Source organism: Sorghum bicolor, chromosome 2, assembly GCF_000003195.3.
Source record: "Sorghum bicolor cultivar BTx623 chromosome 2, Sorghum_bicolor_NCBIv3, whole genome shotgun sequence".
NCBI lineage: Eukaryota > Viridiplantae > Streptophyta > Magnoliopsida > Poales > Poaceae > Sorghum > Sorghum bicolor.
Window position 1 is genome coordinate 63,276,888 of NC_012871.2, and position 27,292 is coordinate 63,304,179.

A 27,292-nucleotide genomic window follows, 5' to 3' on the forward strand; every position below is an offset into this window, starting at 1 on the left:
TTATTTTTAACCCCACTAATATTTTAGTTTAAGCAATTAAGTTTTATCTCTGCTCATGGATATAAACGTTTGGATAAATACGAGACCAAAACAAAATTAAAGAAACCAAAATAATATACTTTCTGAGTTTAATGACCTAAATGACACAACTCACAAATACAAAGACTGACCATGCACTCTACTCTGATAAAATTGAGCTTAGAATTCAAAGTTCTTTATTTTGAACATCTCAGAATCCAAAGTTTAAAGATTGAGATGGCCACTTCATAGGAAGAAACTAAGTCTGAAAATAAAGTTTAAGAATTTAAATAGTCATTTTAAAAGTTTATGGATAATATTGAGCCTCGGACCAAGGCCAAGGGATCAAAATTCAAAATGACGACTCCACCTGTGAGGCTGTGACTTGTGACACACGAACTCGTCAGGTCCCGGTCCCGGTCCCAGGTCCAGGCACCTTCTCGCTCGGTCGCTCGGAAGCTTTCCCCTTCCCGAAGCTTCGCACCGCCTCCTCCTCCCCTACCCCCCGCCGCCGCCGCCGCCGCCGCGGCGCCTTCTAGAATCATCCAGAGGCGTGCCGGTGAAGCGCGAGAGCGGTGAGGCATGGCGACGCAGACGGGGGTCGCGGCCTCCAAGGTCCTCATCCTCGTCGGTGCAGGTCTTCGTCTCATCACCGTCATCGACTTCTCGCCCCCATCAAATCTCTATCGCATTTGATGCGATTTCCCCCCGATCGGCTATTGTTTCGACACCTTACGTGGTGAAATGGTGTCCTTGCAGGGATGACGGGGTCGATCCTGCTGCGGAATGGACGCTTATCTGATGTGTTGGGGGAGCTCCAGGTCTGTATACTTTCCCCCCATTTCTATGTTCATGTTTGATTATACGCACTGTCACGTGGTTTGGATAGCTGAGCGTTGTCAGATAGCTGATATCTGAATTTTTTGTAATGACTTGGCGATGGGGTACTAGTAGAAGCATTGATTCTGTCTTTATATGGATGTGATTAACATCATGCGATAAAATTGCATCAACGACTTGATGGTTGATGCCCCAATTGCATTCGGAAGTGCATAATTTTATACTTCACTTAGTGATCCCTGATACATATCATACAGATTTTGATGATATGCTGTGAAACTTCCGAAGTGTGTTTATCACGTTTCCTATATCTGAATATCTCAGATGCCTGACATCAGAACGTGAGCCTGTGAGATTGAAATTGAAGAAGCACTCATGATAAAAGATGAAGAACAACCCTCTGATCTAAATCTAATGGTCCCTGATACGTTGCCTAAAACAAACTTAAAAAGCAGGCGCCTGTGCTTTAGCAATTCCCAATGTTTATTTAAGACAATGCTGTATTTTTTGTTTTTAGGAGATTATGAAGGGTGTAAATCAAGGAACTGCTTCGGGTCCCTATGACATTGCACTTATTCAAGCTCAGGTATGCTCTTCTTCATATGGAATACATCTCACATCTCAGTGTCAGCGTCTGCGCAGAAGTTACTCTTGCTTTCTTTCATCTTGGTAAAATTATTCATTTCATCTTAACTTTGCTTGCTCGTGCTTGATATTAGATTCGGAATTTAGCCCAAGAAGTCAGAGATTTGACATTGTCAAGGCCCATTACCATTCTGAATGGCAAATCTGACTCAGGAGGTCTGCATCAGTTTCACTGTCTCCTTGTTCTGTTTCCTTTACTCACTTATGTGTACAATTTACCATTTCAGACAAATCTTTAGCTTCAGTTTCAGAAAGTTCCTCCATGAATGTTCCCAAAAGATTAAATAAACAGTTTCTTAAGCCCCTGCGGGCTTATGTACACTTCTAAACTATCCACATCTGAAAGGAGATCCATAGTAGTTCTGCTAAAAACTCTTGAAAACATGTTCAGTGCTGAAGTTAGCAATGGGTGATACGTGATGCTCGATTATTTACAAGTTGGAATCGCATACATAATGATTCTTAGCTTATAGCAGTTTAAGTGGTAAATGTACTGGTATATTTTCCCAGTTATGTGCTTGTTCCTTATGCAGGCGGTTTATCATCCTACATACTGCCAGCAGCAGCAGTTGGAGCAATGGGTTATTGCTATATGTGGTGGAAGGTAAAATGCAAATCTATGCCCCCTTCTTTTCCTTCAAAAAAATATACGCCCTTGATTAGTTGATTGTGAATATTCTTTCTTCTCTCCTTTTCTCCACTAGTTGTCTGTGTTTTTTTAGCTTCAAGGTAACTTTTATTGAGTTAGTAACTGAATAAAAGAAAGTAAAATATATTCCCTGCATATTTTTTTATTTTAGCTATTCTGATCTCTTTTGTTGTCTGAGTACAAAAAATTATGATATTTGTGTTTTAAATAAGGAAGTTCATCATTTCTCACTGATGCTACCTGTCAAGGGCGTCAAATCCCTGACTGGCCGGACCACGGCTACGTAGTTCGTAGCCGTCGGCCGTCTTCTCCGGTGAGGTTATGCCCCTCTACCGCAGGCTTAGATGAAAGAGAGAGGAAATAATTGTTCTTGCTTGCCTTGATCAATCTGATTACAAGGCTTATAAAGCCATAGTCCCAACTAAAACGAGTAACAAACTCCTAGAATCATGGGACAGATAACAGGGAAGGAAACTAACAATATCTTTCCTTCTAACCTATCCTCCTAACCACTAGACGCGTCTGGGCCAGAGACCTGCACGCCCCCAGCGTCCCCAGACGCCGCGCCTTTGGCTGCGCGTTCAGCAGCCCGCCGAACGTCCCTGGCCCGGCGCCTCCTGGTGTAGACCTTTCCCCACATGACATCTCCCCCTCCGTCGAAGCTCAGCTCGTCCTCGAGCTGGAAAGAGGGGTACTTGGCGCGGAACGCGTCGACATCTTCCCAAGTAGACGATGCCGCATACTCGCCTTTCCACTGGATCAAGACCTGGCGGACGCCCCGAGCCAGGCGAGAACGCACAGCACGAGCCGGTTCGGGAGCAAGCGCGCCATGGTGCACCGCTGGCAGAGGTGGAGGCGCTGCTGGTGGAGTCCCCTGGAATTTCTTGAGAAGGCCGACGTGAAACACGTCATGCAGTCGTGCTCCTGCGGGCAAATCGAGGCGGACGGCGACGTCGTTGATCAGCTCGGAGACGCGGTACGGCCCGAAGTAGCGGGGCTTGAGCTTGCCCGTCGACGCTTGGGGCAGGGAGGCAGCGGGGCGCTGGCGCAGTCGAAGGAGAGCCCAGTCGCCTACTTGATAGGTTACTGGACGGTGGCTTGCATCATAGTGGTGCTTCTGGACTTGCTGAGCTTGCTGCAGCCGAGCACGAATGTCCGCCAGGAACTCATCACGCTCCTCCATGCTGCGGGCCACAGCAGCCACCCGCGTCTCGCCGGGCTCGTAGGAGCAAAGTGATGGCGGGTCGCGGCCGTACACGACACGGAACGGGGTGTCCCGCAGCGACGTCTGATAGGCAGTGTTGAAGACGAATTCTGCCCAAGGGAGCCACCGAAGCCATTGCCGCGGTCTGTCACCTGTCAAACAGCGAAGGTACATAATAATGACCCGATTAGCCGCCTCCGACTGGCCATCGGATTGGGGATGGAACGCCGTCGTCATGTGCAGCTTCGTGCCCATCAAGCGCATGAGCTCTCGCCAAAACGTGGAGGTGAAGACCGGATCGCGATCCGACACCATGGACTGGGGAACGCCATGTAGACGAACAATGTCGGCGAAGAAGGCTGCTGCTACAGACTCCGCGGAGTACGGGTGCGCCAGGGGTATGAAATGACAGTATTTGCTGAACCTGTCCACGACCGTCAAGATGACGGACTTGCCACGCACCTTGGGCAGCGCCTCAACGAAGTCCAGAGCGATGTCGGTCCAAACGCCTTGGGGAACGGGCAGCGGCATGAGCAGGCCGGCCGGGTGCAAGTGCTCAGCCTTATAACGTTGGCAGACACCGCACACTTTGATGAAGTCCTGCACGAACTGTTTCATATTAGGAAAATGAAAGTCGCGGCGTAGTCGATGAAGCGTCCACTGCACGCCCTCGTGGCCGTCCTCGTGCACGGCCTGCACGATCTCCCGAACAAGGGCTGAGTCGGGCGGGATGTAGAGCCGGCCCTTGCACTGGACCAGGCCGTCCACCAGGGACCAGGGAGCACCGCGTGCGCCGCTGGAGAGCTCCTGGAGCAGTGCCCCCAACGCCGGATCAGTGCCATGAGCCTGCCGGAGGCGCGTGACGAAGTCGAACCGTGGAGCGGAGAGGGCGAGGATGGTGCTGCCCTCGCTGTCGTCTGTGTCCCGGCGGGAGAGCGCGTCGGCGACCGTGTTTGCTGCGCCCGGCTTGTACTCCACGGTGAAATCGAAGCCCAGCAGCTTCCCCACCCAATGGTGCTGGGGAATCGTCGAGAGCCGCTGGTCCAGCAAGAACTTCAGGCTGTAGTGGTCCATCTTCACCAGGAAGCGACGACCCCAAAGGTACGGCCTCCAGTGCCGTACAGCTTGAACCAGGCCGATGAGTTCGCGCTCATATGCAGCGAGCGCGCGATGTCGAGGGGCGATCGGCCTGCTGAAAAAAGCAATTGGGTGACCCTCCTGGATGAGGACAGCACCGAAACCGTGGGAGGACGCGTCACACTCGACGGTGAAAGGCTTGGCGAAGTCTGGCATGGCGAGGACGGGCGCTGAAGACACAGCGGACTTGAGGGCGTCAAATGCCGCAGCGGCGTCATCGCTCCAGGAGAACCCCTCCTTTTTGAGGAGAGCGGTGAGTGGGGCAGTGACGGCGCCGTAGTTGTGGACGAATTTGCGGTAGTAGCCTGCCAAGCCGAGGAAGCCCTGCACGGCGCGAGCGGACCGTGGGGCAGGCCAGTCGCGGATGGCCTGCACCTTGGCTGGGTCCATGGCGACGTCGGACGCTGAAATAATATGGCCGAGGTAGGAGACCGACGTTTCGCCGAACGCGCACTTGCTGCGCTTGACGAAAAGTTGATGGCGCCGAAGCTCAGCGAGCACGACCCGGAGATGACGCAGATGCTCCGCCCACGACCCGCTGTAGATAAGAATGTCATCAAAAAATACCAGAACGAACCGTCGCAGAAAAGGCCGCAAGACGTCGTTCATGAGCGCCTGGAACGTCGCCGGCGCGTTGCACAGCCCGAACGGCATCACCAGGAACTCGTAGAGCCCATCGTGAGTCCGGAACGCCGTCTTGTGGATGTCGGCGGGGCGCATGCGGACTTGGTGGTACCCCGATCGTAGGTCGAGCTTGGTGAAGAAACGAGCGCCGTGGAGCTCGTCGAGCAGCTCGTCGACGACGGGAATCGGGAACGCGTCCTTGACGGTGAGCGCGTTCAATGCCCGGTAGTCGACGCAGAAACGCCACGCACCATCCGCCTTTTTAACGAGGAGGACCGGGGAGGAGAACGCCGAGTCGCTGCGACGGACGATGCCCTGCTCGATCATCGAAGTGCACTGCCGCTCCAGCTCGTCCTTGTGGGCAGCCGGGTAGCGGTAGGGGCGAACTGCTACCGGCTGTGCGTCGGGCTGGAGGATGATGGCGTGGTCGCGGGAGCGCTGGGGTGGCAGTCCGCTGGGTGCTGTGAACACGTCCCCGAAGCCAGCGAGGAGCTCGTCGAGAAGAGGCGCTGCTGTGGTGGACGCGCAGGGCTCCACCATCTCCTGCAGGGGCACCCCGGTCCAGCAGGTCATGAGGCGGCCCAGGGATTCCATCCACTGCGTCCCGAGCACCAGGTCGTACCCAGCAAGGGGCATGACGAACAGGTCCGCGGTGAAAGAGAGATCGCCGATGACGAGGGGGGCCTGACGAAGCACATCGGGGCAGGGCACCTTGTCGCCATTGGCGACAGTGGCTGTCAGCCGTGGGCGCGGCTGGATAGGCAGCCCCGAACGTCGCGCAGCTTCTTCCCCGATGAAGTTGTGGGTGGAACCGGTGTCGAGGAGCGCGATCAGAGACGTCTCGCCCACTCCTACGCGGAGCTGCATGGTCTTGCCCACGGCCACGCCGGCCACTGCGTGGAGAGAGAAGACGGGCGCCTCCGTCTCCGCGGCCGCGGCCGCTGCCCCGGCACCATTCGCGTCGTCGATCTCGACGCCGTCGATAAAGAAGATGCGCCTGCAAAATCTATTGTGGCCACGAGAATATTTTTCATTGCAATTAAAACACAGCCCCTGGCGACGCCGTTCAGCCATCTCTTCCGGAGTCAGACGACGTTGATTTCCCGCGCCGCGGCCCTGCTGGGCGGCTGCGGGGGGTGCAGGCAGCGCCAGCAACGGTGGAGGCGCTGGGAGGGCTGCGCGGGGCGGTGCCCGTGGCGGCGGCTGCACGGGGCGTTCGGCCTCCATGAGTTCGACTTGGCGAGCCAAACTCATCGCAGCGGCTAGGGTCTCCGGGTTGTGGATGCGGACGGCGTGGCTGAGGGGTGGAAGGAGACCACCCGTGAAGCTGCGCTTCTTCCAGGCGGCCTGCGCGCGGCAGTAGGCCCTGGAAGCGATTAGCGTAGTCCTCGACCGTCCCGGTCCGTCGGCATTCGGCGAGCTCGAACAGTGGAGCCGAGCGGAGGGGAGGACCGAACCGTAGATGCAGGAGCTCCTTGAAGCGCCCCCATGGAGGAGCGCCCTCATCCTCCAGAAGCTGCGTGTACCACAGCTGTGCCACTTCGTCCAGATGGTAAGAGGCCATCCAGACCCGCTCCTCCGCCATGGTCCGGTGATGGCGAAAATAAGATTCGCACTTGTTGAGGAAGAGTAGCGGATCAGTCGTGCCGTCGTAGCGGGGGAAATCCCACTTCTTGGGCTTGGGGGGGAAGTCGTTGTCGCGCGGCTCCTCCGGCTTGCGACCGCCGGCGCTGTCGGAAGACGACGCGGACTTCTCCTTCATCGCGGCCAAATCGGCCTTCATGGTGGACATCTCGGTGGACAGGGTCTTGAGGGACGCCAGGACGTCGGCAAGGGTGGGCTCGGCCATGGCTGGTGACTGGTGGAAAGATGCAGCGGAGGTGGGGGATGTGGGCGGGGTAGGGTTTTGCTGGCCAGCGGCAGTGGAAGATTGGGCGGAGTGGGCAGGGGAGGATCGCCGGAATCCTGATACCAGGTTGTCAAGGGCGTCAAATCCCTGACTGGCCGGACCGCGGCTACGTAGTTCGTAGCCGTCGGCCGTCTTCTCCGGTGAGGTTATGCCCCTCTACCGCAGGCTTAGATGAAAGAGAGAGAGGAGATAATTGTTCTTGCTTGCCTTGATCAATCTGATTACAAGGCTTATAAAGCCATAGTCCCAACTAAAACGAGTCCTAGAATCATGGGACAGATAACAGGGAAGGAAACTAACAATATCTTTCCTTCTAACATATCCTCCTAACCACCAGACGCGTCTGGGCTAGAGACCTGCGCGCCCCCAGCGTCCCCAGACGCCGCGCCTTTGGCTGCGCGTTCAGCAGCCCGCCGAACGTCCCTGGCCCGGCGCCTCCTGGTGTAGACCTTTCCCCACATGACACTACCACATTCAGTTCCAGTAGGGTCTTATACTCTTATGTGAATGCAGCTGTAGAAGTGGTACTCATCCATGTGGACATGTAATTCGACATTAGTAACTGAATAATTGGTATCGTGTGGACACCATGGATAAATCCTCTATATTTATAATAATGTCTTCGTGGTTGGTTATGGAATATCCAATCAAGTTTCATGTTAGAGTTGACAGTTGATGGGCACTTTGGTTCTAATAATACTGTTTTCCTTATTCACTCGGATTTAGAGGCAAGACCATCAGATGTTTCAAATCGTAATGACAGGATTGACAGCGCCAAGTCAAAATATAACATGTTGCTGTTAGAAGACTGTTTCACCCATTCTGTTTAGGCTTTCTTACATGTTAATAACCTCATGCAGGGATTGTCTCTCTCAGATGTCATGTTTGTCACAAAACGTAACATGGCAAATGCTGTTGAGAGCATGTCGAAGCAGTTGGAGCAAGTTTCATCAGCACTAGCTGTATGCTCTGTTCCCAACTTCATTTCATTTTTACTTCAGCATCGTTCATCTGTATAAGTGCAATTAATTCCAGGCAACAAAAAGACATCTAACTCAACGTCTTGAGAATTTGGATGGCAAAATGGATGAACAAGTAGAGGTCTCCAAAGCTATTAGAAATGAGGTTCGTTCATTTTAACTATGTTACTCCTGCCTCCTGGGCAGTAATATTATGATATTTGCTTGATATCCACATGGGCGTCTTAGGAGGCTGTTGTTTGCTGTGCCTGAGCATCAATGTTCATCTTTTTTAATACTATATGCCTGCATTTGATCAGCACCAAGTCCATGTACCGCCCTGTTAAATTAGCATAAGCGGTTTCATTTTCACACTTATTTATGTCTAGTGCTGCAGAACTGTTTCAATAAAGTTATTCATCTAGAAGCTATGCAATGATTTTCTTTGGTATCTGCTCCAAACTAAAAATAAAAAACTGGAGCCTGTACCAGTGAGCACTTGAGATAAACTGTAAACAACAGAAGATTACAAGCATTAGCATGTTGATATTATTTTTTATTAAATTATGTGATTACATTGGGCTATAGCTGTTTGATAAACCAGTGTAAATCTTTAACACTAACATTCCCATATATGTGGCACTGATATGTTGATAGCTCGTTTCATTTTCTTCGCTTAGAGCACCAAAGACCTTCTATGTCCTTCCCAATGATATGCAAAAGCTTTTCAACCATACCAATATACCATACACTTACAAGCTCTGAGCTATAAACTATATTTAGTTCTCCTTGTTTCAGTTTATTCATACAATTTTGTTCTACATGTGAAGGTCAATGATGTTAAAGATGACCTGTCTCAAATTGGATTTGATATCGAATCGATTCAGAAAATGGTTGCTGGATTGGTGAGTTTGAGCATTCTCTTAAATTTGTTCATGAACTGCTGTCAAAATTATACATCTTGACCTTTCTTTTCCTTGTTATCAGGAGGGAAAGATCGAGTTACTTGAGAACAAACAGGTAGTTTAACTTGTGAGTATTAGTTATCCATGCCATCCTTTAATTCCCCTTATCCTAACTTCCTGTGTATACTGAACAGGACGTGGCTAATACTGGTATATGGTACCTCTGCCAAGTAGCAGGTGGTTTAAAAGATGGAATAAACGCCAAGTTTTTCCAGGTGATGAGATTATTGAGTATTCTGCATGATAAAAGATTTTTCCATTCATGTAAACTTATATCCTCCCAAGAACTAGCAAACCAAACATAGGATAAAGCAGGCTTGGCAAGATTGGGTCAAGCAGAAACAATGTGTAAAAAGACATGTATGTATTTGTTCTTTTCTTCTGATGATTCTTCACTGCTCTTCATTACACAGGAAACCGGTGAGAAGCTGAAGCTCTCACATTCAGCTCAACCCGAAAACAAGCCAGTGAAGGTACCACCCCCCCCCCCCCCCCCCCCCTCCTCTCGTTTTCTCTTCCAATTCTCTGTCCTCCTTCCATTTGTTATGAAATTGTTGATGCCGAATCTCCTGTTTTATTTGTGCACATTGTAGGGACTTGAATTTTTTTCGGAAAGCACCAAGGAACAGGAAGTAGTTGACTCCAAACCAATTGCGGTCACAATCGACGCTAAGAAGCCTGAGAAAACCACAGCTGTAAAGGGCACCGCAGTGCACAGGTCCATCAGGTTCTCATATCGGAAGGAAGGCCTTGCATTGTGATCAAATCCTCTCCGCTTGAGATGCACATGGCCTTCCTGGTTGCTTTTGTCTAATAGTCAGAAAACATAGAAGAATAACCTGCATCCGGAGTGACAGAATTTCTTTTTCCCCGGAGTAGACAGGTGTGATTATGGTCTGTTTTGAAACTATCATTTATTATTTTTCTTGGATTTTGATTCATTTTTGCGTTTTGATTTGTTGCTGTGTACACTGTAAAGTCATTCGAAAGAATAAATAAAACACGATTGTTTTCTTGTAAAATTGGTGGAGATGTAATTCCAACCCCGCGAGATTACAAACTGGAAACTGCCTTGACTGGCTAATAAGCCATGACAGAAACTGATTTGGAAAAAAATACTGTTGAATAGTTGATTGTTGTAAGGAAAAAACTACTGTTGAATGATTGATCGATTCGGCTGACAAGCTCCAGCCAAACAGCTGTTGACAAGGAATGAGCTCGACAGCCACCGCGCGCAGCCGCCTAGCTGGCGTCACAAAACGAGGTGAACTCGCGGGGAAGCTGGGAGGCCGAACCGTCCGGAAGCGTGCGTGGCCTCCTCTGCACGACGGCGGGAAGGACGGGAAAGGCGACGACTAGGGAAGCCGCCGCCGCCGCAAGAAGTGGGACGCATAGGATGTCCTCTTCGATGCCCCAGGCTATATGGACCCATGCTGTCCTCTTCAAGGTATAGGCCGAGGAAAGCCTAACCCATCGACGCCCAGGCTATGGACCCAGGGAGATACCCGCCCTAACCGTCCCTTCTCCCCGTCCGCCGACAGAGTCGGTCCTCTTCTTCCGGGCGCCTCACAAGGTAAGCAGCGCCCAGTGCCCGTGTGCTATCTATTCTTTTGTTCTTACGCGTGTGCTTCTCCATGGGTTTATCAGTCGGAGCTGTTCACAATTTTGTTGAGGAATCCGGTGTATGCGTTCCATAAAATCCGTAGCGATCAGTTGGATATGGTTTGTGCGAGAGTTGAGGTGTTTGATCGATCGATTGATACTTTAGCGATTAGCTGCTGCTTAGATGTGACATGTGAGAACTAAGGTTCCCTATAATCCATAGCGATCAGTTGAGTTGTTTGATGGATTGATACTTTGGAGATTAGCTGATGCTTAGATGTGACAATGGAGAATTAAGGCTCATGTTGGGTGTACGGATACCATGGTAGTTCGAGCATGACCACTGAAACCTTGAATTAGTTTTGTGCTGCCTTTTCTGTGTGGATTTTGTGCAGCCAATGTCTGTAGTCTCTCAATGGCATCTTACCTTTCCTTAGCTTGAACGAAAAATCATTCTTGCCTGCAGATGATGCGTTATGATTTGTGCTCGCCTTAGGTTTTTGCTGATGCCAGTTTAATTTGCTTTTCTTTTTCTTATAGTATCATTGCCGTGCGTAGTAGCAAGGTGCTGTGTGATTTAAATTGGTTCATTGCCATTCTAAAGTAATAGTTTCTCAGTGCGCCAATAGCATGTTCAACTTAATATGGAAATCGGTTTGTCTTTATGTTTGGTCTGATTAATTTGGACCCTCTTGTGGAGATGCATATTGACGCTTTATAATCATTTCAGAACGAATGCTCAAAGACATTATCTGTTGGTTATGTCATCTTAGAATTTCTTATTCCTTATTATTGTGCTGTGTACCATTCACATGTGTTTTTGTTTTACAGGAATTGGTATTCAAGTTTTGTATCACCAACGGTGCTGTACAATTTCAAGAAGATCACTGTTGTCCCTCCTGGGAAGGACATCATTGACATAATCCTGTCCCGCACTCAAAGGCAGACACCGACTGTTGTCCACAAGGGATATGCTATCTCCGGCATTTGACAGTTTTATATGCACAAGTTTAGGTATTCCCAGCAGAACTTTTATGAAAAGCTCTCCACCATCATTGATGAGTTTCCTCGACTGGATGACATACATCCTTTCTATGGTGATCTCTTCCACGTGCTCTACAATAAGGATCACTACAAACTTGCCCTGGCTCAGATCAACACAGCTAGGAACATCTTTGCAAAGGTATCCAAGGACTTCTTGAGGCTCTTCAAGTGTGGAAAGTCCCTTTACCGATGCAAGCGTCTGAAGGAGGCTGCACTAGGGCATATGTGCATTGCTGTGAAGAAGATCAGTCCTAGTTTGGCTTTAGAGCAGACCAGGCAGCACATGGCCAGGCTTCCTTCCATAGACCTGAACACCCGGACTGTGCTGATTTGTGGATATCCAAATGTGGGCAAAAGTTCTTTCATGAACAAGGTTACAAGGGCAGATGCTGATGTCCAGCCATATGCCTTTACAACGAAATCCTTGTTTGTTGGTCATACAGATTACAAATACCTGTGCTACCAAGTGATTGACACACCAGGTATACTTGATCGGCCTTTTGAAGATAGAAACATCATAGAAATGTGCAGCATCACTGCTCTGGCACAATTGAGGGCTGCAGTGTTGTTCTTTCTGGACATTTCCGAATCATGTGGGTACAGTATCACTCAGCAAGCTGCACTCTTCCAAAGTTTAAAGTCTCTGTTCATGAATAAGCCTTTGGTCATTGTGTGCAACAAGACTGACTTGCAGCCTCTTGAAGGGCTTTCTGAGGATGACCTGAAGCTAGTCATGGAGATGAAAGCAGAGGCTATGAAGACTATAACCCAAGCTGCTGGTCCTAATGAAGAGGGTGTTCTGTTGGCTATGAGCACTTTAACAGATGATGGTGTAATGGCAGTAAGATGCTGCATGCGAGAGGCTTCTTGAACAGAGGGTCGATGTGAAGATGAAATCAAAGAAGATGATGGATTGCTTGAATAGGTTTCATGTTGCTGTTTCAAAGCCTCGTGACAACAAGGAGAGGCTTGTTTGCATCCCTCCGGCCGTTCTGGAAGCTAGTGTGAATGCTGCTGCAAAGGAAAAGAAGCTCGAGAAGGACCTTGAGAATGAGAATGGAGGTGCTGGGGTCTATTCTGCAAGTCCCATGAAACATTATATATTGGCCAATGATGAATGGAAGGAAGATATTCTTCCTGAGATACTGGATGGTCACAACTTTGCTGATTTTGTGGATCCAGATATCAAAGTAAGGTGTTAAGAGTTGGAAAGAGAGGAGGGGCTTCGTCTGGAAGAACAAGCTGCAGAAGATGCTTTCCAGATTGATGGCCCTCAGGAACAGAAGGAGATTTTGGTTCAGATTTGGAAGAAGAAGAATGCATTACTCGTCCAACAGCATAGAATGAAGAAGAGAACTGCAGAAAGACGTCCTATTGTCCCTAGAAAGTTTGACAAAGATAGGAAATTCACAACTAATATTATGGGACGGCAGCTTTCCTCCATGGGTCTGGATCCTAGTGCTGCCATGGATAGAGCTCGCAGCCAGTCCAGGGGGCGCAAGCGTGAGAGGTCAGTGATTAGAGCTGCAGCTGATAGTGATGATATGGAGATAGATGGTCTGCAATCCAATAAGAAACTGCGTCTGATGTCAAGGTCTAGGTCGATCAGCAGCAAGACCGGAGTTCTTCAGTAATCTTCTGGAAAAGGAAGTCAGTCGTCGATGGCCGGCGTGCCGTAGCAGCCCTCTCAGGCTAGTAATTAGTTTTAGCTCTGTTAAATCTTGACCTTGAACCCTTGGCTTTTCGTTCTCGGTGAGGTTTAGTTGTCTACTGTTTTGGTTGCCGTTCTGGTTGGGCCCTGTGTTTTCAGTTTGGATGATAGTTGGTTTTTGGTCACAATCAATGTCTCTGGCCAAGCTTGTTGAAGCCGCCTAGCTTTTTCTGGCGTGACTAACTCGCGGTTGTGAAACAAACACTAGCCTAAGCGGTGTGGCACGCCTAACATTTGGCGTGGCAATCTAAGATAGCCATGCAAATACAATGTGTGCTGCTGCTCAGGAGTCCATACAACTACTCTGAAAACGGCACGTTTGCACCCACACGGATTCAAAGCTTGAAACTAGTCAAGATACTACTAGCGTCAAAGCTTTGCGTCCCCTGAGTCTCGGTCTCGGACACCGATTCTCATGGCATGCATTGGGCATCGGTGCCACCAAAGTCAAAACCAGCAGCTCAAGGAGGCTGATCGAGGCTGACCGCATGCATTAGTAGCCATCGGTCAGGCAGATTAGGTAACCAAACCGAGAGAAAGCAGATTAAAAATACTAGTCCATTACCCAGTAGTACGGCACTGATGTGAAGAAGTGCGTCCAAAACCTTTGATTCCTAGCAACGCTACCATAATGACTCTCCGTGATGCCGCGGGTGGCGACGCATGACGCGGCAGCGTTACTCGTTTCGCGGCGGCACCACACGTGCAGTCACGGAAAAGAAAACGTATCCCGAGGTCGTACGTACGTACTGTACAGCGGATTTCTGGACACGCCGCCGGCCGGTGCAGACGTGCAGTACGTACGTAGGAGTACCGCTGTGGTACAGGCCGGTACATACAGCGGTGCGGTGCACTGCAACGACTGCCGGACTTTCGTATCTACCCTGTTGTACACATATATATCAACCAGAAATTTAGACTTCTCCGAGTAAGATAGGCTTCTCTTAGTGTATTATCATGTGCTGTAACTAATAATAGGTATTTTACTACTGCTTAAAAATATTAGGAGAAATTCACTATTTTGGTAGGGTGTTCGCAATGTCATACATACATACATACATACATATATATATATATATATATATATATATATATATATATATATATATATATATATATATATATATATATATATATATATATATATATATATATATATATATATATATATATATATATATATGCTGATGTATATTAATTACTCATGTCCATAGTAACTAAACTTTTTAAAAGGGTAAAGAATCTCGAAAATCTGTCTACTAGTTGTGATTAATGTGAAATTCATGCTTCCCGAAGGAGGCAGGGAAATGCTTCTGCACGTCTGTTCAAATTAAGATTGTCAAAATGAAAAAAAAAATAAACTAGAAGTAACATGTGTCCTAGCTACTCTATGCATGCATCAATGATCAGCAGCATGTACTTGATAACTTGAAGGGCTGCAAAAGTAGCACATATGTCCAAAGGCCATACTGTATTAACAAAGCGAGAGGTAGAATTAGGTGAAGAACTGGTACTTCTAATTCTCAACACCTGCCACCTAATCTCACAAGCTCCCCTCCCCTCCCCTCCCATCAACTGACATTGTATTAGTGATTGTACCTGGTACTGGCCGTGAGATAGTCAAGAGTGAAGGGTGCACGCTTAAGGCACGCCTAGCTAGGACAGGGGAAGAACAAAATGATTTAACAATCGGTACCATCACTGCACATTATTATCTTTGCTCCATCAATAATGGCCCTTTCCAGGGACAAGGTCCAGACTCCAGAGCATCTATCTGTGAAGGCACGGCAAAATAAATATTATCGGAACGTTCTGTACGTAGATCCTCTTCTAGTCTAGATTAAACGGACAGTAGCTAGTGTACGTACCATACTGCATACGTACGTACACGTACACGCAGTCTGGCCTAGCTAGGAAGAAATTGCAGTACGTACTACACAAACGGCGCTGTGAACTGGGCACATATGGACAGCGCACACACAGACCCCGGCACTGTGCATGGCTTTGGCTCGATTGGACTTGTGACTCCATCCATGTAGAACCTGTAACAACAACATACAGTAGGTACAAAGGCACGTTCCCGAATTAATCAGCTAGACACAGCTATAGCATTGAAATTACACGTTAGAGTAAAGCGTTCCCTTTGATCACTAACTCTCGAGAACATGTACGTGCATTACAGCCTAATTGTGCTGCTGAGAAATTAAGTTTTTGTCCCTATATGCGTCGTTGAAGTCATTCTTTCTTACTTGTTCTGAGAGCAGGTATAACAGGAAGAAATATGTGCAAGAGTTTCCACGTCATTGTGTTGAGATGGAAGAGGAAGAAAAGAGAGGAGAGTGATTTACAATTACAATCACCGCTCCAATAAACTTTATGTTATAAGGTGATCCAACCATTATCATTAATTATAGTCATAATATTATAAGGGCACTCCCAATGCTAAAAATTATATCTAGTTTCTATACCTATTAATTTCTATAGACACTGTATAACTATGGTCCCAATGAATACTTTCTATAGAATAATTTTTTATCCAATTACATTCATTCTCTCTCCATTCTCAATCAATCATATCACTTCATGTCTTGGATTTCGTGTAGACATAGTTTCTAACTTAGACCTGATTTCTATGACTTTTGCTCTCTCTCTTTAATAACCACCTTTTGCCACATCAACAAAATGCTTAGATGACACTGCAATTAATGTCTATAGAAATTATAATGTTTTCTGCAGTGGGAGTACCTCTAATGTTAAGCTAGTAACTGTACCTACTAGGCTTTTGCTCTAGCTTATCGTCGAATCCTAACTACTTATTATGCGCACTAGCGTCTTCCCAGTGGGCGTGAAGCAGCCGGAGTTCCTCAATGTTGTAAAACAATTCCTTCCATCTTAATGAAATACGGTACATGTACCCTTTCGGAAAAAAAGTTATTATATTGGCTAATGGCAATGAGGTAAAGACCACAATTAGCTTTATTATTAGCCATGCTCAAATCCTACATGCAACAAATTAAGCCAACATTGGTGGCACACTCGACTCCGGGCAACAACTAATGTCACAACGAATGATAAATTTGATCATCCAGGATCTTGATATTTTCTATGACATATATACGAATGATAAACGGCATGCACAATTAAACGTCTGGCACAAACGGCTAGTACTGTGCAAACGAAAAGAAACGGCGCGTACGTAGTAGAGGCGCCAGAGCACGTATGGTTAGTGATAGTACAAACCTTTTAAAAAAAGTAGTCTCCAGTAACTGGATCCATTAATTTACATCGGTAACAAGACACTGGAAGTACAAATGTACAGCCACATATATACAACATTCCCAAACTTTTAGCAGGTAGGATTACGTAGCATAAAACATGACACGTCAACAAATGTTCATTTGATCGATCGGTGATGGATTCTCTAGAACATATGCATGCATTACTTAGAATCTTACAAAAGGAGACAGAATACGAAGAAACCTTTAGCAGCAAGTTGTATAATCGCACCTCGAGGAAAATGCAGATGTATACATACACCCCACTATTTTGGTCTCAGTAACCTAGCTCCTTCAACTTCTTAGTAGTACTACTACTATTATATGCCTAAAGAATCCCAAAATTAAGAGACTAAGAGAGGAAACGAACAGATGATTAATTGGATTAAAACAAGACCATCACCGTGCAATGCATGGAGAGGAAAGCTAACGGAAGGTACTTGAACTTGCGAGAAAATGCCTGGCTTTCCCATGTATGCCGCCGATCGAGTTAATTAGACCTACACGAACACCACCAGTTAGCTCCTTTCTGCAGCCCTTGGATTGGATCACTACCGCCGCGCGCGAAGACGACGACGACTCGATCCCCTCCATCACTTGGTCGATCGATCGATCTGTCCCGCGCGCCCGACCATGCATCCCCGTAGGCAGCTAGCTGCACCGACGAGCAGGAAGCAGGCAAGGATCGGAGAGATCACTGCCCGGCGGCCGGAACGAGCTCCCGGAGCCGGCGACGGCTGGACGAGAGCACCAGGCATGCGCGGGAGGCGCCTCCTCCTCGTGGGCCTCTCGCCGCGCACGCCCTCATCAACCTCTTGCCCATGTCGCCGCCGCAAGGTAGTAGCTAGGCTGGCTAGCTACAAATGCGAAAGCATGCACCGCTCGAGCTAGCTACTCGAGAGGCCAGAATGCCTGGACTCTGGAGGGCGAACGAGAGAGACGGGCCGGGGAAGAAGAAAAGGTTTGAGCTGCTGCTAGCTGAGCTGCGCTGCCCTTTGGCCTCGGAATATTTCAGGGGCTTTTAAGGACGGGACAGGAAAGCGGAAGAGGCGCCGGGTCAGGAGATCTCTCCCTCTCTCTCTCTCTCTCTCTCTCTCTCTCTCGGCCGCGCGTGCGTGTTGCGCTTGCGTCCGCCCGGCGGTCCGGCACCGCACGTACGGCCTGTGCACGTTGGCGTCGGGATCCGCGCGCGTCCAACTCCAACAGCAGCGGGGGTTACGGGTGCCGGGCGCGGGCGCGTGCGCGAGCGTCGGTGTCTCCAACCAGAGCTGACCTGCCGCCTCGTCCGTGCCGGTGCCGGCTTCCTTGGCGTGGCAATCTGGCATGCGGCAGCGTACTGTACGCGCGCGTCAAATTCTTCGCCGGCAGGCAGGCGCGCGGGTACGCCCAGCCCAACGCGCCGCGCCTGCCGCTGCCATTGATCCGTTCGGTTACGTTCAGACGTGACTACACCTGAACTGGGAACAACTGCCCGACGCGCTTGGGTTTTGGTGCCGAGATTTTCCTCTTTCGGGGAAAAGGCTTTTTTGCTGCCAAGTGCCAAGATTAAAGAGAGGTTCAGACCCCGGGGGCCACGTTAAAGAGGCAGGACGACGGACGCGTCTTTACTTGCACAGTGAAAAGCAGCGCCGGTGGTGGTGGCTTTCGTTATGCTCGTCGAAATCTCTGTCCTGCAAAGCGTGGAACAATATGCATGGGCTCAGCCCGTACGTCGGTCCGCACCGGGGGCAAGTGGGGAGGTGCAACCACTGCGATGTACCAGCACTATCATCATCACGGTTAACTTCCTTTTCTTTTGATTCCTAGCCTACTCCAGAAACCATTATAGTTTATATAAACATTTGTCACCTACTCCATCCATCCTAGAATAAAGTGTATTCCGCCATTTGAGATATGTTCCTAAATATAATATATTCGAGGAACATGATAATATTTACTTAAATAAAGTTACGGAAGAGGAAAGTAATTGAGTGCTCACCATATTTTCTATAAAAAAACTTAGATTGCACCTTTAATCATACGAATAAGACCAGATTTTTATAGATTAGGAAGTTAAGTGAGGGGTGTATACGCTTATTGCCGTCTTTCTTATTTTGTTTTAGAATAGCCATAACGCACTATATATATATATATATATATATATATTGTAGGACCGAGGGAGTAAGCATTTTGCTGATGTGGCAAGGTATTTATTAAAGAGAGAGTGAAAATCATAGAAACCAGGTCTAAGTTAGAAACCATGTCTACACAAGAACCAATATATGAAGGGTTGTGATTGGTACATAATAGAGAGAGAATGCTTGTGATTGGATAAAATATTATTCTATAAAAAATATACATTGGAACTATGGTTTCTATATATAGTGTCTATGAAAACTAATAGTTATAAAAACTATGTATAGTTGGAGACTGCCCTTACAGGCTTACTAGCATGACACGACTTAAATAAAATGAGATATGATAAAAGCTTCGTAGGATAAAATAAATTTTATGAGAAAACTTGTTTACACTGTTTTCAACATTTGAGAGTCTTAAAAACATGGATATGAAACTTTTACTGAGACTGATCTAACTACACATACAATTTTGGGGGTTGGGTTGGTCATATGCAACATGCAGGCTTAACGATGATGAGTGTTGAGTTATGGGAGTAGTAATTACTCCCTCCGCCTTGAAATATAGTATATTATAACTTTTAAAATTTGTACTCAAATATAATATATTCTACATAATAATTATGTTTAGATTTGGCAAAGTTTGTTAAAATGGAAATCATAATTTAAGGAGAAACTCAATAATTAGAATAATTTGTGGGCACATGCTTTATTTGAGTGTTCCATTAAATTGTCTTAGAATTTTTAAAATACACTATATTAGATGACAGAGTGAGTAGTCTTTCTCTTTTTCGAAACAAGCATATAGGCTTGCTTAGAAACGATCAATTTTAAATTTTAACAAAATCAACACAAGTACCATGTTTGTAATAGACACTAGTCTACCGTTGAAACAAATTTAGAACCGCAAAAAATAGATCAAAGTTTATCACGGCTCCGACTTTAATTGGCAAAAAATAGGTCAAATTTTACTCTAATTATGATAAGTCACTTCTCACCTAGTAAGTTTATCACGGCTCCGACTTTAATTGGCATTAAAAAGAGTAATGAAAACAATATGATTGAACTAAGGCCATGTGAGGATACGGATCTCATTCTAAGGCATTGTTTAGTTGTGAGAGTTTTTGGATTTTGGCACTGTAGCATTTTCGTTTGTTTGTGGCAAATATTGTCCAATCATGGATAAATTAGGATCAAAAGATTCGTCTCGCGATTTACAGACAAACTATTCAATTAGTTTTTGTTTTCGTCTAAATTTAGTGTTTTATGCATGTGCTGCAAATTTCGATGTGACGGAGAATCTTAAAAACTTTTTGATTTTTGGAGTGAACTAAACAAGGCCTAATTCTAGATAGTAAAGTAGAATCAAGATTTGAAGAAAGAAAGGACGGTGTTGGACCTTATTGTGCTTTTGTGTAGTGAGAATCTCGGATTAGTAAGGTTTGGATAGATAGCTGGATTCTAGAATCTCATTTTAGAATCCAAGTGTTTGGATTATATTCTCACTTTTCTTAGAAGAAGATCCAATCAGGACCTAACAAGCATAAGTCGTTCCCATCGTTTTTCTTCAAGCTGAACATGATGCTTGTATAGACAACCAAGGTTACGTTGCTCATGTATGTTTAAGATATCAAACGCATATTAGTATAGTCGTGCTGATTTCTGGCCAGTTTCGAAAAAAAAAATTGGCACACAGGGGTGTAAAGAAAAGAAAAAGAATCAGATTTAACTTTGTTCATGACCGGTGCATAGGCACATAGCGATGATATGATATACTCAAAGGTCAAAGCTAAACATTGTGATTGCCTTGGCGTGACCTTTTAGAGCGATTCCTAATTTGGGACTGGGAGTGGGACTGTGGGAGTGCATCTTTTATACCGCCAGTCCTTTTGAGAGAGAGAGAGAGAGAAAAAAAAAAAGAAACAGCGATGAACTTTGTGGGAGGACCGGATCACCGTGGTCCACCGCGCACCACCATCCCAACCCAAGCCGAAGAGATCGATGGGGCATTGGAGGCGGGGCGCACCCCGGGCGACCCCCACTTTGGCTCCAGGCGCGCCGCGGAGGCCCGGACGGCCGGACCACCACTTCTGCCGCGCCACATGCGGCGCGGGTCCGGGTCAGTGCGAGGATGTGGTGGCCCCTGAGCTGGCGCCGTGACGGTCGGGTTCCGCGTCCCCGGCCCCGGGCGTCCGTCTCGCGGCGCGCGGTGGTTTTTGGTTCCCTCCCGGGGACCGAATCCCGCGACATCGGCCCGGCTCTTGCGCCGATGCCTCGTCCCGTCCGCGCCGGCTTCTATTCCGTTTCGGAGCATTCACCGCCGCGCGCCGATCTCGATGCCTCCTCAGCGGCGAGGAGGCGACCCCTACTTCTGGTTGGAGTAGCAGTAGGCTGTGTAGCCTGTTGTCTGGCCTTGTTTAGTTCTAAAAAATTTTACAAAATTTTTCAGATTTTCTGTCACATTGAATCTTTAGACGCATGTATGGAGTATTAAATATAGACGAAAATAAAAAAATAATTACATAGTTTGGTCGAAATTGACGAGACGAATCTTTTAACCCTAGTTAGTCTATGATTGGACAATATTTGTTAAATACAAACGAAAGTGTCACTATTTATATTTTGCAAAAAAAAATTCGCAATCCTTTCTTTTCGAGTGGAGGGGCCACATCTCAGACTGCGAGGAATCTTTTTTTTCCCGAGTGGACTGCGAGGAAACTGTGCGACCGTGCAGGTGCGCTGCGCCTATGCGCCGGTGGCCCACGTTCTGAATTCAAACAGGCGGCGGCAGCAGCAGCAGCAGGGAGCGCGGCGCGCGAGCCTCGGTCGGCGTCATCTCATCTCAAGCGGCCCAGCACACAGACACAGGTGAGCACCTGCCGAGGGTGTGGTGTGCTTCACGCTCACTCCAGTAGTCCAGTCCGTCACTCGGGCCCGGCCTGGCCCGCCGACGCGTGAATGCGCCAGGCCCACACTGCCCACTGCTGGCCTGCTCTGCACGGCTCCACGCTGCCCGTGCTGGGCCTTGTTTAGTTTACCCGAAAACCTAAAAATTTTCAAGATTTCTCGTCATATCGAATCTTGCGGCACATGCATGAAGTATTAAATATAAACGAAAACAAAAATTAATTACACAATTTGTCTGTAAATCGCGAGACGAATCTTTTGATCCTAGTTATTCCATGATTGAACAATGTTTACCACAAACAAACGAAAGTGCTACAGTAGCGAAATCCAAAAACATTTCACATCTAAACAAGGCCCTCCTCTCCCACAGCCACCGGGCTGCCGCCGCCGCCGCGGGGCAAAGTGCTGTACTCCGTAATTCGCTCGCGGCCAGTTAATTATCACCTGGATTTGGCTGTTCCCTGCTGTCGGCATCCAAGTAGTACGGCGTACTACGCAGACACGATCACGGATTCACAGGACGCGCACACGGTGCACGGCAGTTACCTAGGCCGGTAAAAGTTCACCCGTGCATTTTTTCCAGCATCGTCAATCGTAGCTGCAATATGGACAAAGGTTTCAGCAAACGTCCCGGATGCGGATGGAGTAGCAGGATATCACAGGTTCAGAGCCCAAAGGCACAAAAAGTCTCTGGATTAGGCAAATTTGTTTCTGCAGATTGAAGCACGGGAACCAGAACAATAGCGGCCTATACGTACATCCAAGACGAGGACAATGTGTGTTCACGGCCAAAATTGGCTCAACCAAATTTTATCGTGAATGTTTTTTTCTTCTTCTTGTTCTTTCCTTTTCTTTTTTAACTGAAGTCCGCTATTTATTCACTCATAGACATTGATGATGTACGACCATGGAATATATCACAGTAAGAGCTAGTCACATTGCGACCACGTGGTTGTTCTTGGAATCTTGATCCCAGAGTTTACTTTGATATGGACACAAGAGTGGATCACAACGATGCGGTAGGGGGAGTTAAACCCTCTTCTGCCGCTGCTAATCCCATGGAGGCTCATCTCTCTTCTGGAGTCGCTACTACAATTTTTGCCACGGTTGGCATGAGAAGGGTTTGGAGTGGTTCAAAGATTGAAGATGACACTAATTATAACTTGGGCCAATGAACATCTCTTTGGCCCAACATGCAACAAGAGCTCTATTCTCATAACAAGGCCATGGCCTCTCTCTTGGTAGCAAAGGTGAGAAAGTGCTATAGGGCATTATCTTCCTAACTCCAAATAAGCAAAGAACCACTACCTCCACCAATTCAACCACAGAAAAGGAACATATATTATATGAGATTGTCTTGGATGTACTTATTGTATGTTAGCACAGGGTTAGCCTTCCGCTACACCTCAGAGCCACCGTTGCTGTTGTGGGCGTTTGAGTCAAAACGCCCAACATATTGACCTATGTACTTCTTGTCCCACCTACACCAATAACTCTACACGATCTTCTTGGGTGGCGGAATGGCAAGCGCCGACGAGGAAGTCGAAGAGGTGGGAGCAAATGCGGGAGGCGAGGCCAAGATGAGAGGCTTCCGTCCAACAGTGGCGAAGCTACATGTAGTGTCGTGGATACGGATGCACCTATAAAATTTTTGAATATCAGTGAATAGGGTTAAATTTTCACCATAGTTATGACTCAAATCTATGTATCTACAAGACAACCGCATCCATCTCGGATTTGCTCTAGCTTCGCCACTGTCGTCCAATATACAATTCCCTTGAGTGCACGTGTTGTCCATCGTGGATTAGCACATACACAAAAGAGTCTGTTGTCCGCGTCCCGTTCGGACATGTATTGTTGCGCGAGTCTAGTTCTTCAGCTAGCTAGACGTGTGTTTTGGGAATTTAGTGACCTAGCTGCAAAGTTTAAGGTACACCGTTGTATTTTACTCATCCTTTTTAGGTATGGAGTTGCTTCATCACATTTTCCATCTAGTGGCCTGGCACTCATCACGCGTGATTCTTGCCACTTGGCACACGAACTATGCTGCAGAGTTTGACTAAGGCCTTGTTTACATGCGAATTTTTTTTGGATTTCACTACTGTAGCACTTTCGTTTGTTTGTGACAAATATTGTCTAATTATAGAATAACTAGGATCAAAATATTCGTCTCGTGATTTACAGGTAAACTGCAATTAGTTTTTATTTTCATCTATATTTAATGCTTCATGCATGTGCCGAAAGATTCGATGTGACGGGAAATTTTGAATTTTTTTTGATTTTCGGGATGAACTAAACAAAGCCTAATTAAATGCTACTACTAACCAGTTGCTATTTCTACACCACTAGTAAAATAGACACATGGTGTTAAGCTTACATAATTAATAAGTAGTTAAAAGATATTCTCAGTCAAATGGAGAACTGAACGATTGCCTAAGATCTGATTCATCTTCTATTGAACACAGATTCTTCGGACAAAAAAAAAGGTTGCATGTGGGAACACAAGCCATGCTCAATGCACATGGTAGTTTCAGTTATTTTATAGACATACGAACCAACCAATCCGTTCAGCTCGCTGAATTTCAACGGCTGATATTGATTTATTGTGGAAGAAAACAATGATCCTTCATTAGGCCAGTTTCAATGAAATTTTATTGAAGTTTCATGAATATTAAATATGCTGATATAGCACCATATTAATAAAGAGAGAGGTGATAAGAGTTTTATAGGAGTAGAGAGAGTTTCATGGGGATGGAACTCTTCTGCACTATTTTTAAAATATGAATGTATTGAAAACTAAATCATAAAACTTGCATTGAGGATAGCTTTAAGAATAGTGCTCATAAGTTCAAGCAAACATGCATCAATCTTTCAATTCCCTACACCCACTTCAATGAACAAAAACGTAAAACTTCAATGAACAAAGTTGTGATCTTTAGCATGTTGTTCCTGCCATGAACAACTCAGGCCTTGTACAGTCGGCCAAAATTTTACATTTTGAATACTATAGCACTTTCGTTTGTATTTAGTAATTATTGTTCAATTATGAACTAAGTAGGCTCAAAAGATTCGTCTCACAAATTATAGCTGTGTAATTAGTTTTTATTTTCTCATAGTGTAGACTCGGGGATATGTGCCACGTGTCCAGCGGGCATCAATAGTTCGATAGGTGAATCAGTGAGTCAGAGGTGAGGTGCTGGTTGAAAGCAGTTTTAGATCTTTATCTGAACAACTCTCATGGTTCTTTTGGAACACAGAAATTTCACAAAAATTATACAGAAAATTTCCGCAATCCAAAAGGGGCCTCAAAATGTCTCTGATCAGATCACCAGCTGGCAGCTGCATAGTAGAGGGACTAGAGGAAAAGTGGTAAGCTGTGAAAAGTTTTTCTCGTATTCATTCGTTCAATCATCCGTCCATCAAAAAATGATAGAAATTATGAGGGTAATGTAATGTGACACGTAAAATACTCCAACTCGATCCTAACGGTATGCCTACCTTATATGTCCAAAAGAATTGACTCCAGCAACCCATTCAAAACGAAATCAAGTGTTCCCGTGGGGAAGCACGACGAGTACACAAATGGCAAGAACCCACGAGTCTCACCACTGGAGAACCATCAAGCACCCTGCGGCAGCGAGCAGCAAGGAACTGGCGACGCCGACGGCACCAGTGCTGTGCGCGGCGGCGCTCGTCGAGTCACCCTTGCCGCCGGCCAGCCCGCCTGCTTTGCCGGCCGCCGGGCTGGGCGCATCGGACGCCCCGGACTCCGGCGCGGGCGCGGGGGCCGGCGCGAGCGGCGGGTCCTTGCTGAAGAGCTGCATGGGCAGGAGCACCTTGTTGAGCGCGTAGATGGCGACGGGCTTGGTGGCGTAGACGCTGCTGGCGATCTTGGGCCTGGACCACATGGACTGCACGTAGATGCTGCCCATGTCGTCGGTGAGGTTGAGCGTGTAGGGCGCACCGGCGAAGGTGTTCACCGGGTTGAGCGAGCTCAGGTTCTTGAACTCGGCCAGGGAGTAGAACTTGGGGAACGCGTGGTACAGGAGCAGCGTCTTGAGCTGGTCGGAGGTGAGGTTGGTGAAGGTGGACTTCTTGAGCGCCGCGAACGCCGAGTCCTTGGGCACGAAGATGGTGATGCCCACCTTGGTGTTGTTGGCCTGCCCCTGGAAGGTCTCGATCACGTCCGTCTTCTCCAGGTAGTTGAGGAACGTGTGGAACGGCCCGGCCACGCTCAGGAGCTCCGCCAGGTCCACGTAGTGCGGCGCCGGCGCCGGCGCCGGCGCCGGGGTCGGCGGCAGTGACACGGGCGCCGGCGCGGGCGGGCTGCTCTTCTGAGCCAATGCCGGGGCGGAGAAGAGGACGGCCAGTACAGCCGCCGTGGCGAAGATTGCAGCTTTGGACCCCATCATGCAGCGTCTGTCTGTCTGGCGCACCTGATCCTCTACCACCACCTCTGATTTGATGCAAGCCCCTAACGAGATCACGCAGAAAGTATAGTTAGCCACAATTTGATCTGATTGATCAAGGCTGAGAGTTCTTTATATAAAAAAGGGAAAAGTTTGGTGGTTGTGTGGTCGTTGTAGAAAAGTTTTTTTTCTCTTGGATCAAAATGTAGTACAAATTTATGCTGATATTTCTGGGTTCAAATCAATACTAGTAGTATTATGGAATTGTGCCGTTACTGATCTACTCGGGAGCATATATTATACATTTTGGTAATTGATTCACTCGCTATCACTAGGAAAAAGAGTCACTTCGGATACAAGTTGGATCATTGGATCTGCTAGCTTGTCTAGACGGCACGTTGTAGGAATGCCACTGCCAACCAAATCATGATACGAGACAGGGGATACAGCAATTGCTTGAACAAAAAGGCAAAGGGAAAAAAAAAAGAACTTTCAGATCTCAAACCAATACAAAAAGGGCAAAGAACCAACCAACTACCTAGATCCTTATCAAAAGAAAAGAAACAGCTGCCTGACCAGCACTCAAGAGCTAGGTAGCCTACACGATCTTCGCTTCGACTTAAAGTCTAAAGATGAAGAACTACACCATCGTGTGCTAGATAACATAAAACTCTCATGTTACTAAGATCATGTACTGACACGGCGAAAAGCTACAATAGCATCACAATGCATGTAGAGTTGTAATTCTCAAGCTGACAATTGCATGTAACCGACGAAAAGAACGTCATGATCAAAAGAACATCATGATCAGGTAGTACAATATAATGCCTTGCAAATGCAGGAGAACAAGAGGAAAATCCAAGGTAGGAGCAAACCTGATGGAGCAGAGCAGAGAGGGGACGAGACAAGAAGCGTGGTGTTCTTTCGAATGAGCGCTTGGCAGAGAGGGGTGCTATATAAAACCGTGGTGTTCTTTCGTGTCGGGCGGGAGAAAATATATTAAAAATAAAAAAAATATTGAGATGTTCGTATTGGTGGCAGCTGTTGCGGGCGGGGGCAAGTTGTTGGTGCCCGCGCGCTCTCAGCGAAGAAGATGCGTGCTGATTGCTGAAAGCTGGCCAGGAATCGGCTTTTCTCCTGCCTGTCCTGGGCTTTTCTGACCCGTTCTTGAGTAATTTGCACTGCTCCATTAGTGGAAATAGGACAATTAGACCCCATTTCCAGAAAATAATTCTCAATCATTAGTGGGAGCAGTGCAATTAGAACCCTCATTTCAGAAA

At 47.1% G+C, this 27,292-nt stretch overlaps 2 protein-coding genes and 1 pseudogene across 2 annotated transcripts; 2 read left to right on the forward strand and 1 right to left on the reverse strand.

Moving 5' to 3' along the window:
- LOC110432858 lies at positions 385-9,972 on the forward strand. Its single transcript, XM_021453845.1, has 12 exons — positions 385-655; positions 778-839; positions 1,376-1,444; positions 1,578-1,659; positions 2,037-2,107; positions 7,887-7,988; positions 8,062-8,151; positions 8,816-8,890; positions 8,973-9,005; positions 9,085-9,165; positions 9,364-9,423; positions 9,544-9,972. Exons 1-12 carry the CDS (start codon positions 601-603, stop codon positions 9,709-9,711), a joined length of 948 nt encoding a protein of 315 aa, XP_021309520.1. The 5' UTR covers positions 385-600; the 3' UTR covers positions 9,712-9,972.
- LOC8055858 lies at positions 10,094-13,462 on the forward strand (annotated as a pseudogene).
- Positions 24,973-27,084, reverse strand: LOC110432381 (fasciclin-like arabinogalactan protein 7). The gene is made up of 2 exons (XM_021452676.1): positions 26,888-27,084; positions 24,973-26,077 (listed from the first exon to the last, which is right to left on the reverse strand). Exon 2 carries the CDS (start codon positions 26,013-26,015, stop codon positions 25,206-25,208), a length of 810 nt encoding a protein of 269 aa, XP_021308351.1. The 5' UTR covers positions 26,016-26,077; positions 26,888-27,084; the 3' UTR covers positions 24,973-25,205.

Coding starts and splice junctions, on each gene's coding strand:
- LOC110432858 (XM_021453845.1), top strand. CDS start 601: ATGGCGACGCAGACGGGGGTCGCGGCCTCCAAGGTCCTCATCCTCGTC. Junction 1,660..2,036: donor TGGCAAATCTGACTCAGGAG/GTCTGCATCAGT, acceptor TTCCTTATGCAG/GCGGTTTATCATCCTACATA. Junction 8,891..8,972: donor AGAAAATGGTTGCTGGATTG/GTGAGTTTGAGC, acceptor CCTTGTTATCAG/GAGGGAAAGATCGAGTTACT.
- LOC110432381 (XM_021452676.1), bottom strand. CDS start 26,015: ATGATGGGGTCCAAAGCTGCAATCTTCGCCACGGCGGCTGTACTGGCC.